Source organism: Brienomyrus brachyistius, unplaced genomic scaffold (genome assembly GCF_023856365.1).
Source record: "Brienomyrus brachyistius isolate T26 unplaced genomic scaffold, BBRACH_0.4 scaffold46, whole genome shotgun sequence".
NCBI classification, from domain to species: Eukaryota; Metazoa; Chordata; class Actinopteri; order Osteoglossiformes; family Mormyridae; genus Brienomyrus; species Brienomyrus brachyistius.
In genome coordinates, this window is record NW_026042321.1 from 2,503,121 (window position 1) to 2,521,219 (window position 18,099).

The 18,099-nt window shown below is 41.0% G+C and overlaps 1 protein-coding gene across 8 annotated transcripts in view; it reads right to left on the reverse strand.

Moving 5' to 3' along the window:
* The window catches only part of LOC125723230 (disintegrin and metalloproteinase domain-containing protein 33-like), a 64,979-nt gene that overhangs the window by 44,202 nt on the left and 2,678 nt on the right, over positions 1-18,099 (reverse strand). For all 8 annotated transcript variants that reach the window (XR_007386820.1, XR_007386817.1, XR_007386816.1 and 5 more), the window contains exon 2: positions 13,248-13,321. Coding sequence is in view for 1 of the 8 variants with exons in the window: in XM_048999640.1 (XP_048855597.1) it covers positions 13,248-13,321 (74 nt within the window). In the remaining 7 variants the exon portion in view is untranslated. The remainder of the gene's footprint in view (positions 1-13,247; positions 13,322-18,099) is intronic.

An 18,099-nucleotide genomic window follows, 5' to 3' on the forward strand; every position in this document is an offset into this window, starting at 1 on the left:
CTTTAGTTACTTAGCAGATGCTGTCACCCAAAGTGACATAGTGTTCGGAAAGCATGGTCAGCCAGTCCCTGCAGCTTTTTGGGTTTAAGGGCCCAAAGGGATTTGAATCGGCAACCTTCCGATCTCAGCTGCAGAACTGCATACTGCCCCTTTCAGATGGGAAGGAGTAACCTCAGATGGGACATGGACCCACAATCTGAAAGCATACCTTCTGAATACTTGGTTCAGCTATATAAATCCAGACGACTGCCCAAATCATTTTCTTTGATGGGAGTGCCTCTTCCCCATTTCCATTCCACTTGCATAAATTTTCTACTTGTTCCTTACTTTTGTTCCAGGATTACTTGGAAAAACTGATTCATTTCTTAGGGTGCAGTGAACCTAGAGATACACCAGATCAAAAACTGGAAAAATGCTCCAATAACCAATCACCAAAATGCTTTAATCTGTACTATAAAGACATTAAAACCACGTATCCATCCTCCTAAATGTCATGTTTAAGACCCATGTAGAAACGGAACAAAACCAGTGCTGCAGAGGGTGAGAATCTGGCCTCAACGTGCTGTATCTGCACTACAAGGCTGCTTCAAATGCACAGATTGGACCATCTTCAGGGAAGCTGCCACTCATGGCAGTTCAGTACACCTGGCCTCAGTGACTGGCTACATCACGGCAAGCCCTGGTTCTCTGCAGACATGCACACCCTGGTACAAATCAGAGATGATGCCTACAGGTCCAGAGACAGGTTTGCACCAAACAGCCATAACATTAAAATCACTGACAGGTGAAGTGGATAACATTGATTGGTTGATTTCATTCCAGTGCCACCTGTCAAGGGTGCCATTATATATAAGTCAACAGTCAGTTCTTGAAGTTAATATGTTAGAAACAGGAAAAATGTGCAAGCATAAGGATCTGGGCTACATTACCCAAAAGCTCCCATTACAACTTACATAGTGGGAACTATTCAGTTGCATGGTTCCATTTATGTCAGTTGCTACCGTTGTTATCAACTATGGTTTTGGGAGCGACTTTTGGCAGACGGGCCAAATTGTGATGACTAGCCAGCTGGATCAGTACATCTCCAAAAGCGTCTTCCCGGTATGCAGTGGTCAGTACCTACTAAAATTAGTCCACGGAAAGCCAACTGGTGAACTGGCAACAGGGTCACGGATGACTAAGGCTCATCAATGTGCATGGGGAGCAAAAGCTAGCCGTTCTGAATAAAAGGTTAATGCTGGCTATGATAGAAAGGTGTCAGAACACACAGTGCATCTCGGCTTGCTTGTATGGGGCTGCATAGCCGCAGACCAGTCAAGGTGCCCATGCTGACCCCTGTCCATCACCACAAGCACCGGTATTGGGCAGGTGAGTCTCACAACTGGACCATGGAGCAATGGAGGAATGTAGCCTGGCCTGATGAGTCACATTTTCTGTTACATCATGCGGATGGCTGGGCGACGTCTGCATTTTTTACCTGGGGAAGTGATGGCACCAGGATGCACTATGGGACAAAGACAACGAGAAAGAAACTCCAAAAATAACACATCAAAGTTCTGACAAGTTTGTGAAGCTCTGGGATGCCTCTGCTGCCAAGATCCAGTATGAGGAGATCCACTCACATAACAAGCTCTAGTTTTCCAAAGCACTGCAAGTTTCCTGATGCACATACAGTAAACTATTCTATAACATTACAGCAATATTATAAATGTGGCATTTGAACGAATGTTGCATTTTTATAGCACTTACTGTATGAAAGTACTGTACGTTTGTTACCTGGAATATCTGCATGTTGATAAGAATTGGCTGTTTATTACTGTGCAGCTTGATGTACTTTGTATGCACATGACAGTTTTTCAGCATTGCCTTCTGGTAAAATCAATAGCTGCTTGCCTTCTTAGGTGATAAGGAAACAATCTGACTTACACTGGACCATTCAATAGTTGTCAGTTTGATATCCAATATAATCAAGCCACATATGAAACTCAAAACAGGAGATGATGAGGTAAGATTTGTTAGGTTTAACCTTCTGGAAGAACGCTGGAATGTGTTTTTGGATTTACAGTAGAATCTAAGAACATATATTTGCGGAGGGCCCCAGACAGGTTGAGACAATAAAACAAAGTTTTTCACTTATCTCAGATCCAAGAGTGTTTATTTTCTCATTTTCTTTTTTCATACCTCTATTGTTTTATCTATTATACACTGAAATCACTATGGAACCAACAAGAGCCAACGAGAGCCTTGTGTCATTGAGATCTGAGGTCATCTGAATAGCTTCATCTGTATCTCTGTACCAAGGCCATATTCCAGCCAGCTATGTGCATATTTCCCGCTTTGGTTCACCTGTCACAGCATAAAAAACACTCACATTCCGCTTTAATTACTTGATATTCAGTAAATACTGGAATAAACTATTCTTAATTTCTGGTGACAACATAAACTTAAGGCACAAATGAAGAACTTACTGTTTGTTGTATTTACCTTTCACCTGGACAACAACAGTCACTAAAAAACCCAAAAGAAAAGCAGCACCTGGTAACACTTTACTTAAGGCCACGTTTTTAGTCATTTATTAACACATTCATAACAAATAATAATGCATTCATGAAGCATTATACATAAACATGGCTTTAATATTTATCGAAAGGCATAACATTATAATCATGTGTATTATGTATAACCATATGTGTATATGCATTATGAATGCTTTATGAAGCTCTCATTTATAATGCACTATAGATACCGCTACAATGCATTACATTGGTCGATATAAGCATTAAGGATGCTTTTTACTGAATTATAATGCATTATGAATGTGTATGAAATTTACTAAAAACACGGCCTTGCATAAAGTGTTACCCAGCATCTTTCAAAGAGGTCTTTGTTTATGGAGTTGACAATAGATTCACGTTACTTGGTTGGCTATATTTATCTGTAGGTTATACACAGGCATACATGTACAGTACCACTCAATAGTTTGGACACGCCAAGCTGCCTAAAAAGGAGAGTAATACTGTGTCGCATCACATGACCTGGCCATCTGACCTAAACACAGTAGAAATGGCTTTGAAGGAGTTTGACCAGATAATGAAGGAAAAGCTGCAAAGGAGAGCTCAGCAAATGTGGGACATCCTTCAGAACAGCTGGAAAAGCATCCCAGGAGGCCACCGCAGGAAAGTGGTGTAGAGGAGAAAGTATGGTCAGCCAGTCACTGTAGTAATTCGGGTTAGACACCTTGCTCACAGGCCCAATACTGGCATCACTCTGCTAACCCAAGGATTTGATCCGGCAACCATCTGAGTCCCAGTCCACAGAGCTGCCCTCTCCTCAACACATTTTTTATTTTTTTTTTTTAAATACTTTTTTGGTCAGTGGATAATTCCTTATGCTATTTTATAGTTTTGATGTCTTTATATACCGTGTGGTGTGATGGTGCCCGCCTAGGGCTGGTTCCTGCCTGCGCCCATTGTTCCCGGGATAGGCTCTGGGAGAGGAACTCCTGCAGCATGCCACCCCTCCATCTAGGTAAATGGTAAATGGACTGCATTTATATAGCGCTTTTCTACTTCTACGAGTACTTAAAGCACTTTACATTCACCCATGCATTCATACAGTACACCAGTGGTGGAAGCTGCCATGCAAGGCGCCAACCTGCTCACCGGGAGCAATTTGGGGTTCAGTGTCTTGCTCAAGGACACTTTTATGGGGTCAGGAGGAACCTGGAACCCTCCAGTTGCTGAACGATAGCACTACCACCTGTGCCACCATCTTCCACCATCTCTTTAAGTTTAAGTTAAGGTACATAGAAATACAGGGAGGTCATACTTCAGAGTGGAGACTGAATCACAAGGAAGGACTTTCAAGCCCTGCGAAGAGACATAGATATAAGAATGCTCGACACGGTCATATCAGCAGCATCTGCCTGGAGTCAGAGATCCCTGTGTTTACTACCAACCAGGCCATGTTCCGCCTCCCCAGAATACTGAGCATATATAGTAGCTGGTTTACTAATTAGGATGCATATACTCGTAGTGTTACTAATTAGGATGCATATACTCGTAGGGTTACTAATTAGGATGCATATACTCGTAGGGTTGCTAGTTAGGATGTGTAATTTACAGGGTTACAGTACACACTGTGTGATGTACTGGGCTTGATCCATGGAACTATAGGCATTCCTTACTGTAGCTGTCGACTGGGGGGGGGGGGGGGGGGTTTGATATTTCTGGAGTCCCACTGAAAATGTCTCTTTGGGGCCTCTTGCCCCCCATCAGAGGTTTCAAAAACTAAATAAATAACTAGCAAGTAGCAGCTAGCTCGCCGAATCTCACACCATGCTGCTCAAGCACCTCCCAAATAAATAATAACATGTTTCCTTAATATTTCATGTAGTGACTGTTTGGTAGGAAACCCTGCTGCTGGACGCCTGTTGTGCTGACTTTTGCCTCGGTCATGGTTTATTACTTCATTTCCATGTGGGCACACATTACTACATAGCCTGCTTCTTGCCTAATGCAAGAATAACAATAATGACTCTTTATTTATACTTTCCCCATTGGGAAACTCTCCTTTTGCCTACCCCATCTTGCCCTCCATTACACACAACATTTGCAAAGAAGGGCAGCCATCCTGAGCTGCACACATGGAGCTGAGGATTAAGGGCTTTGCTCAAGGGCCAACAGCTATTCAACAGCTATATGTACTGTAGTATCCAAGGCTGAATAGCCTGCTGAGCGATACACTGGCCCATTAAGCCGTACACATCCGCATCTGCTGGTATGAACCGAGATTTCATTTAATTTTCGTTTAATTTCATTTCGAGGTTGGAACAGAGTGGTCCCGTATTTTACAGAAACGTCCGATATTGAAAAATAAAATGCTGTGTCCCATTCTGAACCAGTATGGGATGAGGGTTGCCCCATATCCGCCAAATTTTATCGTGCCAAATCCATTGTTTTAACTCTGGTGACCAAACAGAAACCATCTATACCCAACTATTACAAACTACCTAGATCAGTATGAAATCACTACAGCACCTGTTTGACACTCCTTCACACAAATCTGCAATCAGTCTGTACACCTATAAATCAAGGTGTATATTATGGTTGGATAATGCATGCAAGAAGGTTTTTTCCTCGTTCCAGTGCAAGAGAAGATATTGAATGTGATGTGGATGAAGCCATGTGGCCCCATCGTCAAGACAGAAGTGACTGAGTATCAATAGCCTATGTAGAAAGAAAACAAATGGCACTGGCATGAAAGCTATGTAATAGGCTACAATGACAAGAAATGCTGCACTGATTCGCACTTAGTGCTATATTTTGTTGTCCATTGTGTGATGATTGATTAGAAGAGCTCATACACTTGTTTGCAAGTTGTGTTGTTTGAAGGCAAAATTTGCTTTTGTTTCATATATTACATGTTTTGGCAGCCTTTAGGAGCAAACAAAATGTGTCACTTTGACCATGAGTGCCACTGTTTGGGTCTGTATGTTAACTGTTAAAAATGTGGAGTATGAGTTGACTGCTGCATGAAAGCAATCAAGAAAAACTGTAAAATGTTGTGCAACTGCCAAACCAGAAGGAAGGAAGAATATTCACTCTGCCTCATCACCATGTGTCAGGGCTGGGTCAGGACAGAGCACTTTGTCTACATCACAGGAAGTGCACTCCCTTGCTGGAAATGCAGAAAGAATCCCCTGTGTGACCCATCTGTACCTTCATGTTGAAATTCAACTAACCTATGGCACTTGCACTCTCATCAGGTACATATTCTATGTTCTTTGACTTCTTCTCATGCTTAGAATCATGTGTAAACAGATTTGAGTCATTGTGTTTAAATGATGACTACTGTGTGCTGGCAGTACTTAACTTTTGCAACCTGTGTTTTCCATGTTGCATCAAAGTTCACCACGGTGCTAAATGTGTTTTGATGAATGATAATGTGTTTAGAGTTTTGAAAAAAATGGTGACTCAGATCTGCAAACCATGTCTAACTAGGTGAGCATGGTTTAAAGTTTTGCCAAAGGAGTGACCAATTCAATAAATGAGTTTTGGCAATAGGCAGTTTTGTTCCAGGAATGAGATTTAGTGTTGTAGCAATTCAGAAAAACTGTAACAAAATGTGGTTTTGAGCAGAAAATTAACTATTTGGCAAATTGTGTGATGTTTGTGTGCTGCTATGTTTAGAGTTTAGAAAAAGTGTTTTAAGTATAGGTGAACGATTGTTAGTGGTTGTGAAAAATTATGATATGTTGTCAGCTATTTGCTTTGCACAAGCAAAACTGCAAAGGAAGCAACTCTGCATAGAAGTCTGTGGTTTTCTGAAATAATCTACAACCATACAGCTTGTCTTTCTCCTAAGATGTAATCTCTTTCCTAAAAGAAATTGTGCAATACACTGATGAGGAAAAAGCAAAAGGAAACCTCTGTACACTCCTGACCAAAAGAATGGGCCAAACCCATTTTACTTGTATCGGTTGATCCCCTTACTTTATAGGTGGCCCTTCTTTCTCTCTCATCTATAGGAGGGTTGCGGTTGTATTGTGCAATCGCCTTGCGCTGCCATCTCGGTGCAATGTCAGTCATAGTAATGGAGTACTCTGAGTATGTGAATGCAAGAAAGTCAAGTAAGTCTTTATTCTCACACCAGGGGGGTATTCCACAAAGCAGGATTAAGGGAAAATCTGACTTATTTCGACAAGTCTGGCTCATTTAAGTGGGAATTCCATTCCATCAACGCGTCTTAAATTAATCCCTGCTGAGGTAACTTAGGCGAGTGAACAAGTCTGCTCCGGACCAAGTTAGTTAAGCATTGTCTCAAAGAATGTTTGACATGTGGGAACAGAATCCCTAAAGATTGTTCCGTCGAATGAACTTCCGCGATCTTACTACTAATGTCATGTAATAAATATAACAAAGCCTATTAAAAAAAATGACGTCTTAGCATTCTAATTAATTCCAAAATAATTCAAGTAAAAGCGTACCCATATTAGAAAGGTCAAACATGAAATGCAATGACTGAAACTGAAAAAAATGGTTAAAATGATATGAACAGGAAGATATGTTTATATTTTGTTTAGCCACTCTGTACTTTGAAAGTTTATTAGTAAAATAGCAAAGACAAGATATGCTTATTTGTGCAGAACATTTCACACAGATGCGATTGAAAGTATTTTACGGAGATCAAATAATATAGAATAGCACTATACAGTAAGAATGACACATGAACTCAACCAAGAAGGTTCCCTGTTGGCTATGGGGCTCGAACCAGGAACTTTCATGGTACAAGGCAACAGCAAAAACCACTATACCACCTTGCCACTGTACTAGGTACTTGTAACATTTACGTAACTTACACATTTAGTATGTCTGCAATTCATTGCCAGGCCGACTCCCTGGCTGTATTCATGGCCACAGTATTGCCTTTTTTAGCGATTATATCTTTGTATTTTTCATACAGGTTCATCAGGAGCGTTTGTTCTGTGGTGGAAAAAAACACCGCTCTCGTTTTACACGCTTCCTGACTCATTTGATCAATCGATCATTCATCCATTCATCTGGGCTTCTTAAATATCTCAGGTGTGCGCACTATAGTGTGAGACTATACAAGTCTGTCTGGCATGAGTCTGGATCTCTTTAGCTACTTTCATGGAATACCCCCCAGTGACATTCAGTACACCATTTGTGAAATAATGTTATATAAAAGCAACATATATAAAAGCAAATGACGTGAAGAGAAAATGGATATTATTGGATTTAGCCTGCTGTCACTTATAAGAATATTAGATTCTTATAACAATATAAGAATATTGTTAAGGTGCTGGTACTGTTTCTGATGGCAGGATGAACAGTTGTACAGCAGCAGGGCATGAAGGAAAGATGTCACAGGCAGAAGGGCGAGCAGACCAGAGAAACGCCACAGGTAGTGGAGATGTTTCAGGCAGCAGGGCAGGCAGGATATCTTGAAAATGTTGGGTCTCCAGGCAGCACATCCCAGGGGAAGTGCAGTTAGCCAAAGTAGGGGAGACTAGAGGTCGTGCGAGCAGCTAGGTGAGTGCAGTATGTAAGCTCCAGCAGATATGGCTATGGCAGCATAAGTAGGAGGGAGAGGCAAGTGGGAATGCAGGCATGGGGAGTCCCTGGACGTCAGTACTTCAATTCTACGAGGGAGTGTGAAGCTAGAGTGACAGCACTGACAGTTCAGATTATCCAAAGTCAATGGCACCGATCCCCACCCAGCTCTACACCTCACACTATAGGTCTAACTGGGAGTGAGCAGCTAGCTAGAGCTAGAACTAGAGTCCCCATAGGCTAGACTAAACAAGTGTGTTTTTAGTTGAATATTGCGAATTAGCCTGAATCCTGCACATGCGCTGGAAGACCATTACACAGCTGCGCAGCGCTATAAGAGAATGCTCTGCAGCCAGTTCATTTATTAGCATTATTTTTTCTGTAGGAAAGACAGCTGATAAACAACAAGTTTTTCCCCAGGAACTTTCAAATGAAATGAAGATTGGCAGAAGATTTTAGTCACATGCATAACGTTTGTATTCCAGGCAGTTCCAGTATGTTATCTGCTATTTCTCCCGAAAAGCACATAAAGCAGTGACAACTAGCTTTCAGTTAATTTACCTAGTAAAATGTTTATATAATAATAAATAATGTATTGTTAGTTACTGTAATGTTGTGCTGCTTTTTTGTTTAATCGTCTAGAAGGCATTCAAGTAGGAATTGCATTGCACTCTGTAAATGACCATAAAAACTTTGAATCCTTGGAATAAATGTATTTGATCTTTTTCCTGGCAAATATATTTTTACACTGGGCCACTATACACAATAGTTCTTTTTTACTGTTAACAGTTTGTATCAGAAGTTGGTTATTGTAAAAGAAGTAATGTGCATGCAGGTGATATTTCTATAGATTTATCTACAGCCTTCTGGCAGTGCTGCCATTGCAGTCAGGTCTCGCACACTATGAGGAGCAGAAGTTGTGCAACTTGGCTGCAGTCACTTTATACTCCACCTCTGCAGTCGCTGGCAGATCTCACTCCACGTCACGTCAGCTGCAGACAAACCTAAGTCCAAGTCGATTGCATCCACTAACTACATGCTGGGAATTAAACACTAGGAATGGAATGCAAGGATAATTAAACAGAACCGGGGGTAATCCATGAAAGTACATAAGAAAGCCAGTCTTTCCCAAAAAATGACTCAAACTAGCGCCATCTCAAATCTTAGCCTGAAGTCATTCCACTAACACAGTTCAGCTATAACTAATCAAGACTCAAACAAGACAGACTTGAATAGTTTCACATAGTGTGCACACCCGAGATATTTAAGAAGCCCAAATAAATGGGTGAACGATAGATCGATCAAGGAAAGAATGTAAAATGTGGCCATAAATACAGCCAAGGAGTTGGTTTGGCAAAGAATTGCAGACATACTAAATATGTAAGTTACGTAAATGTTACAAGTGCCTAGTACAGTGGCACAGTGGTTTATGCTGTTGTCATGAAAGTTCCTGGTTCGATCTCCATAGCCAATGGGGAACCTTCTGGGTTGAGTTCACATGTCATTCTTACTATGTAATGCTATTTTGTATCATTTGATCTCCGTAAAATACTTCCAGTTGCATCCGATCCGTGTGTAACGTTCTGCACAAATAATTGCATCTTGTCTTTGCTTCTCACTAATAAACTTTGAAAGTTGACTGTGATTAAACAAAATATAAAAATATCTTCCTGTTCATATTATTTTAACAGATTTTTTTTTTTATTTCAGTCATTGCATTTCATGTTTGACCTTTATAATATGGGTACGCTTTTTTATTATTATTATTTTGGAATTAATTGGAATGCTGAGACATGATTTTTATAGGCTTTATTATATTTATTACATGAGTACATTACATTAGTAGTGAGATCGCGGAATTTCGTCTGACGGAATCTTTTGAGATCCTGTTCCCACATGTCATACGTTCTTTGAGACAATGCTTAACTAAGCGAGACAGTTAACCTGGGCTGGAGCAGACTTGTTCACTCGCGTAAGTTACAGTACCATGGTGCTTAAGCGGGGATTCATTTAAGACACGTTGATGGAACGGAATTTCCACTTAAATGAGCCAGACTTGTCAAAATAAATCAAGCCTGCTTCATGGAATACCCCCCTAGAATGGAACAGAACACAAGTACGGAAAACCTAAGGACAAGAAAACTAATATAGAAAATAAACAAGAAACAAAAAGAAGAAAAAGAATAAATACAAATAAACAGATGAGGCTGACCTGAGACCAGCCTCAAACCCATGGCTAAGGGATTACCATTCTCAAACCCATGACTAAGGGATTACCATTCTCAAACCCATGACTAAGGGATTACCATTCTCAAACCCATGACTAAGGGATTACCATTCTCATACCCATGACTAAGGGATTACCATCCTCAAAGCCACAAGGCTCAACCTGGTCTGGGGAAGGGGAAGAGCACACTAGGGCTGAAAGAACAGAGACAGGGAGGAGAACAGGATGGCCAGTAACACCTGTTGACCAAACGACAGGAGACACAATGGGCAGGATCAGATGGGCACTGGTCCTGACATTTATTTTACCATTAAAATGTAATAAAGTCATCCCTCCTAAGAACTGGTGGGATTTGTGAGTTTAACATTGAAGAATTCTGTGTTAAACTAGTCAGATTCAAACAGGAATTTAGGATTGTTTTTGTTGTCTTCTGTCAATCTAGAGACCTAGCAGCCATTAGTGCTTGTCTATATTTAGAGGCTCTTTTCCAGGCAGATCTGAAAACTTCTAGTATAGTTGGGTGTCATTTGTGCTCCAGCTTGCTTGAAGCTTGTTTAAGTTCATGCGTATGATCAGAGTACCAGGGGGCAGGTTTCTTATGCATTACTTTCGTAAGTGGAGCTACAAGATCTAGAGTGCTGTGAAACAATTTCTCAGTTGTTCACAGTTACCTGTTCAAGTTCATTTTCACTTCATGTGTAAGTTTGAAGGATTGTGAACATTGGTCAAGAAACATTGTTGTAGATAACGAGGTTACGGAATGTTTTGTACTAAACTTCAGAGTTGGGTCTGAAGAGATGCTATATTGTATTTCAAAAGTTAACTAGTAATGAACTGAAAGTAGAGGATTCTGAGTTCCACCAGGACCCCATGGGTAAGAATTAAATCCAGGGTATGGTTGCTGGCATGAGTAGGCCCGACTACATTCTGACACACACTACCAGAGTTAAGAATAGCAGCAAATGTTGTTGTTAAAAGATTACTGTCATTCTCCATGTGAATATTAAAATCATCAACAATCACGACTTTGACAGCAGTGACCACCAGGTTTGTTAAGAAATCTGCAAACTCCTTTGGAGAATTACTGTAGGGACCAGTCGGTCTATACACAAAACCAGTGGTGATTGAAGGTGAAGAACTACAAAAATTTGTTGATTTGCAGCTTTTCGGTTGAGGGTGTTAGATTCACAGTTACAGCTTTTCTCAATTGCTTTAAAGAATTTTTCAAATGACAATTGACATTTGGAAAACAACAAGTGCAATCCCCACACCATAATGCATTTCTGCACAGCGGAATACCATTTCTCATTGTTTCACATAAATTTCCAAATGCTTTAGTACACATATGCAAATGGTTTTGTCATTATTTGGCACATTTTTCAGTTGTTTTAGTCTTGTTGATCAAGATAGATTATAAGAACATAAGAAATTTATAAATGAGGGGAGGCTATTCGGCTCATCAAGCTTGTTTGAGGAGAACTTAACTAATAGTTCACAGTTGTTAAAATCGTATCTACAGAAGCTCTGATTTAAAGGAACCCATTTTCCCATTGTAATAATTTTACACCCAAAACTATACATGTAAAACAGTTAACCAAGGTTTCAAAATAACTTAAAAAGTTCATTCTGTAAACTGCAGTAATATGGGATTGTTGTGTTTTTGGTTCACACAGTACATGCTTTTGTTTTCATTTTGTTGTTTTTGTATTGCTGTTTGCTATTGTACTGTTTGCTATTGTACTTCAGATCTGAAGAAGTTAAATGTGCATGCGAGGGCTTCTATGGTCAGTGAAGTGTACATACTGTAATGTAGAGCCTTGAAATGATGAAGCTGGTGTCTACGACAAGAAGAAGTATGAGTTTGCTGAAGGAAAATGATCGATCAGTGACAATGAAAAAGCAGAAAACAACTATCATTCAGAATTTTGGAGATCAAGAGCATACTTACTGTACACTGCCATTTTCACAATATATCTAAACATCTTGACTCACCAATTCAGTGGTGGAATTATTTGCTTTAGAGACAGCTGTTAATTGTTTTGATTACAGGCTTTTGCAGCAAAATCATAACATTGTGCATGAACTGTTTTGAGAAATGCTGCCATAGTCATGAGAATGTTAAGTATGTTTCATGAAACGTGCCAAAGCAATTGAGAAAAACTGTAACACTAATGGCACATTAGTGCAAACAAAAGCGCTGCATATGCCAAACTATGTCTTGCTTGGCGGTTAAAAGAGTTTGAGCATTCACTGGCTTAGGAAATGGTGGTGCTAATGTTACACATCTCTCCAAATATGGAAAGCTATGCTATAACATTTCATATCTCCATTCATTATCATAACTGCTTATTCTCCACTGGGGTTGCAGGGGGCCCAAAGCTTATCCAGAGAACAATGGGTGCAGGCAGGAACCAACCCTGAGTGGGCATCAACACACCACAGGACCAATTTTAGACACACCAATCAGCCTACCCGGCATGCTAACCCAGAAACCAGAGCCCCTGGTGAAAACCCACGCAAACATGGGGAGAGTGTGCAAACCCAAGACCTTCTTGCAGTGAGGCAGCAGTGCTAACCATTGTGCCACTGTGCTGCACCCATTTCATAGTTCATTCTTACCTAATTGAAATCAAATTGGATTTTATTACATCACTATCTTGTGAATCGAAATTGCACTGAATCAGGCCATTGATCCAGCCCTATTCAATCAGGGCTACACTGTTAACAGTCTAAGATACTGTCTTTCCAAGTAGGAAAGCAAAGTCACAGCAAGTGGACTAATGCTTAATGATACTGTCTACGCAACCCCAGCGCCTTAGGCGGGTTAACAGAGCGAAATACCTCATGCAATTACAACTGGGTCCTTGAGATTTTGGAGCACAAATATCAAACTGTAGTATATATGCTACTTTGGGATAATGGTGGCTTTTCAGGTATCTTCTCACCTGGAATACAGCTTCTCGTTTGGCTTGCCCTTCAAACATCCAATATGGTATCACGGTCTGGCCCAGGCTCTCTCCTATAAGGAGAAAAGCACTGAAGTCAATGCACAAGACACAAGTGTGGCCTACAATATGACATGCCAGACAAGTATATAAATCTATTAAGAGACATTTTCCCCATCAGCTCCCATCAAAGTACACCACACAGGGCTCTAGACCACAACAATTTAGTTGCCCTGAAATAAGATATTGTTCCTGATATCAGATATCGGATTTTCAACTAGTTAAAAATTTTCTTCTGATATCAACAATTGGCATTTTGAATAGTTAAAACTGAATTCCAGGTATCAGAAATTGGCATTTAAAGTTCAAATTTCAACTCCCTTTGAAATGAATGAGAGGAAGATCATGACAGTGTGTTACAGTGGGAAAATTACATACGAATTGGCAGGAGCTACAAAAGTTCTCAGTCCCAGCAGTAGATGCACTGATGGAATAGCAGCTGATGAAATACCTTTGAATATTTTTTATTTAAGGTTTACATTTTAAAAATCATCATTTAACTTAAAGATTTCTTTTCTCTTAAGAAAACTTTGTGATTTGATCCTTTAAAATAAAATATCACTATTTTATTATTATTATTTTTGTAAATTGTGTACTTATTTCAAAAGCATTTATCAATAACACAGTTGAGATGGAAAAATAGGAACATGTTACATTGAATGTCGATATACATGTAAGTGGTGCTCCTAAAATTTTCAGTAAGGAGCACCAGTGCTAGTAGTGGAGAAAATTAGTCTGGAGCCCTGCCACAGTGGGTTGAGGGGGTTCATTGTAATTCATGACCCAGTCAGGTGGCTTGCTTCCATCACCAATAATTACATACACTAACTGTTTGTTTTTAACATTGTTTAAATGCTTTAAATATTCAGTATGATTATCCTTCAGATCTGAGGAAGATGTCTCATTGCTACGAATCATCTGTGTACTTCACACAGCACTGCAGCCCCAAACTTGAGGCACATGGTCTAGATCAGTAGGGGCACTGGAAGCTGGTGGTTGTGATCTCTGCTGGTTCTGTACTGTGGCATTTTATCCTGGCTGCTGGCTTAACTTTTTGGCACTGGTTTTTCTCAAAGTGGGTGGTGCCTTGCCAGCATAGTCTACCCCTGGCATACTTTTCCATCTACTTTGGATGGATCTTGCACCAGGGGAAGTTGACCTTGACCAAGTCTTTGAAGCATTTCTTGCTTCTGGTGTCCTGGTGTCTTTTGCCATGCACAAGCTCTCCAAACAGGAGGCATCTGGGCATATGAGGCTTCTCCATGCGAATGATGTGCCCTCCCCCCATCGAAGTTTGGGCTTAGATTTGATGTTAGTTAGACTCTGTATGATCTAGGACCACAAAGTTGGTAATACAGTCCAGCCACTGGATTCCCTGTATGGATTGAAGAGCTCACATGTGAAAGCTTTCCAGCATCTTGGAATGTCTGCGATACATGATTCACAGCCAGAGAGCAGAGTTGGAAGGACCACTGCTTTTTACATCTTCAATTTTGTCAACAGGTGTATGTTACCTTGGCTATTCCAAACTCTGTTCCATAGTCTCTCTTGCTTTGCTGAAGCCATTGTTGATTTCATTGTCGAAGGAGCCATCCTGGAAGATGCTTCTTAGATATTTGAATGACTGAATATTTGCAAGCTAAATGTCACCTATTGTTGCGTTTTGTGCAAGAGGGTTGGTGTTAGGCACTAGTTGGTGGAGCACATTAGTCTTGCTGAGGCTGACTGTCAGGTTAAACAGTTTTGAAACCTCAGAGAAGCAGTCAAGCATTAGCTGTAGGTCTGAGTCTTTGTGGGCCACAAGGGCACAGTCATTGATGAAGAGGGATTCCTGAAGAAGGGAGTGATGGCACTTTGTTCTGGTGTTAAGGCAATGAAGGTCAAAGGGGAACCCTATCTCTAGGCTACTAACAGCATGAAACAGCATGCAAGAGAAGATGAAGCTCAACAGATCTGGAGCAATTACACAGCACTGCTTAATTCCATTGCTGATCTTAAAGGCATTTGTCAAGTCCCCACTGGTGAGGACCTGGCTGGTTATGACTTCACGGAAGAGCTGGATGATTTTTACAAATTTCTGTGGACATTCATTGTCTACCAGGACTGTCCAAAGAGCCTTCCTGTTGACAGTACCGAAGGCTTTCATCAGATTGATAAATACAGAGTAGAGAGGCATGTTTTGTTCGATGCATTTTTCCTGTAGCTGCCTCAAGGCAATAATCATGTCTGCGATGCCTCGGCCTGGTCTGAAGCCATACTGAATCTCTGAAAGAATGTCCTCAAAAACAGAGATGAGTCGGTTTGTGAAGACTTGAGCAAGGATCTTGCCAGCAATGGAAAAGGGTGCGTTTTTATAAAGTAAAATGATCAGGGCATCACGGAATTCATCTGGCATTTTCATCATTGTTTAATGATAAGACAGAGGGAACACTGCAACATGTGAGTGTAGAAGTGTTAACGCTAATGCAAAATTAGTCGGTTTATCTCAATTTATCTGTTGCATATCATATACACAGGAAACATCTTTATCTGCAAAACCTCCACACTGGCAAAAACGAGCCACTGAATATCCATAATCTGATGGGGGATAAAAGTACTGGGTTAAATGGCAACTTGCGCGCAGTTCCATAAAATCATGGGTGGCTGTGATGAGACACAGGGTCCTGGTTGATGACTGGCTCAGACCTGTGAGATGAGTAAATGCTGAGCTGCATTAGACGAATGTCAGACCGACCCAGAAGATTGCCAGCCTGCTGCTCTACTCATATACAAGCACAATGAGTGTCTCATTTCAGCTTCAGCACGAGGAGTTACACCAATTCAAGAGGCAGCGGCAAGATCCATGCTACATGCTATCTGATATTTTATAATAAATCAAATATGTTAACGTCTGGACTGCTGACTATTTGCTGGATGGGAAATTTGGGACTATGACACCTTGAAGGCAGAGATCTTGGCCTAGTTGGGTCTTTCACCTACCGCCATGGTACCCTGGTTCCGTGACCAGAGCGATTCTCTAAATCAGCTGGCTCAGCCAGTTCTGTGCCACACACCCTGCAAATGGCAGTCAGGGTCACCACAGACCGGGTCCTGGGGGCTCTGCCCCATACTGAGAGCCAATTCATCTGCCAATAAAGGGATCCATGACATGTCAGAGGTCTGACACCTCACCTGTTTGGTATGGATTCAGGGGCATCCAGTCTCAGCCCTTCTGGATTCAGGGAGCATGATCACACCGCTTCCCTGGAGGATCAACTAAAGGTGCCCTCCCCACTTATTACATGGCTGCCATGCTGCTGGTTTGGCTGAGGTTTGAAGTCTGGTGGGGTATCCCTGCAGCTCTGCAACTGGGCATGCCAATCAATGCAGATCGACTAGCCCATTCCTCTCAACCCTCTGCAGTTTATTTGTAAAGTAAGCTGAGGAAGGAGACAATGAACAAGAAAGTCAGCCCCCTCTGGCCTTGACATCCTGTATGCTGAGCTTTTTCAGTAGGTGTCAAAGCGGCAGTTCCTTTTCAAATGATCAACAGTGAGACAACTGGTTTGGTGATCCAGGGAGAATGGAAAATGTTGGACCATTTTCTTAATAAGAACTTCCACGACCGAGAAGGACATCATGGTGGAGCACATCCTGATATGCAGGAAAGGATTAAAAAAGTCAAGTCAATAATCAGACAGCATAAGAAACAATCCTAACAGAGGCAACAGCAGGCCTATAACCAGCCTGCTCAGGTCCAAGAGTTCCACCCAGTTGATTGGGTTCCTATCCACATCCCAAATGGCTCCTACAAGTTCCTCGTCACTGGGCAGGAACAATACCCTATAGTGGAGTGTGGGTGGGTCCCAGGAACTATATGCTGTAGTCTGGCAAACCAGCAACTATTCCATAGAACAGATCTATGAAAACAATGAATCTACACCGTTTGGTTCTGCTATGACATCCACTGGCTGAACCATGGTTGCCCATTTTGAGAGTTACCCCATGCCTTGCATGAATGGACTGCTCAGGTGTCGAGTTAAGGCCCACTCCTTATCCATCCAAGACTATCTCAAGGGTTATAAGCAGGTACCCCTTCGTCTGGAGAAATCAGCCTTTTGTATGGTCAGTAGCCACTTGTAGTAGTGTGCTCTTTATTGATGTCTTCCAGGGACTCATAGACCTTGTAGTCCATGCTCACTAATGGTATGCAGCAGGCAACATAGATGACCTTGCCAACCTTGCTGAGAGCTGCACAGAGTACCCTGCTTGCTACGACAGGGTGCTGGACTCACAACTAAACTTGCCAACGGGGGATCACTGAACCCTGCTAGCTGGGGTACCTCATTGTATGGGGCCTGTTTCACTCCCTAATCAGTACCCACCAGGGTTATTATCATTCACGATAACTAACAAAATAACGAAAACTAAATGTGACAAAACACTTTCATTAACTTTAACAAAAATAAGGCTTCATGAAAAAACAATACCTAACTAAAGCTGTATTGTATGTTTACCAAACAAACTAAAATAAACTAAAATTATGAATAAAATGTCTTCAGTTTTCATTTTGTCAGTTTATTTCATACATAACTCTAGGTGGATTATTTCTTTTATTTTTTTAGCTGTTCCAGTTTTACACACATAAACATATGAAGCCCTAAAAGGAACATGGAAGGGAAGAAAATCAATGGTTGAAAAAAATCCTGCAAAACCTTTGTAAGATCTTGCAATACTTGTCTGAGTACTGAGCCCATTTAATGTACAAAAGATAGAATTAATTAACGAAGTATAAGCCATATACTTATTATTA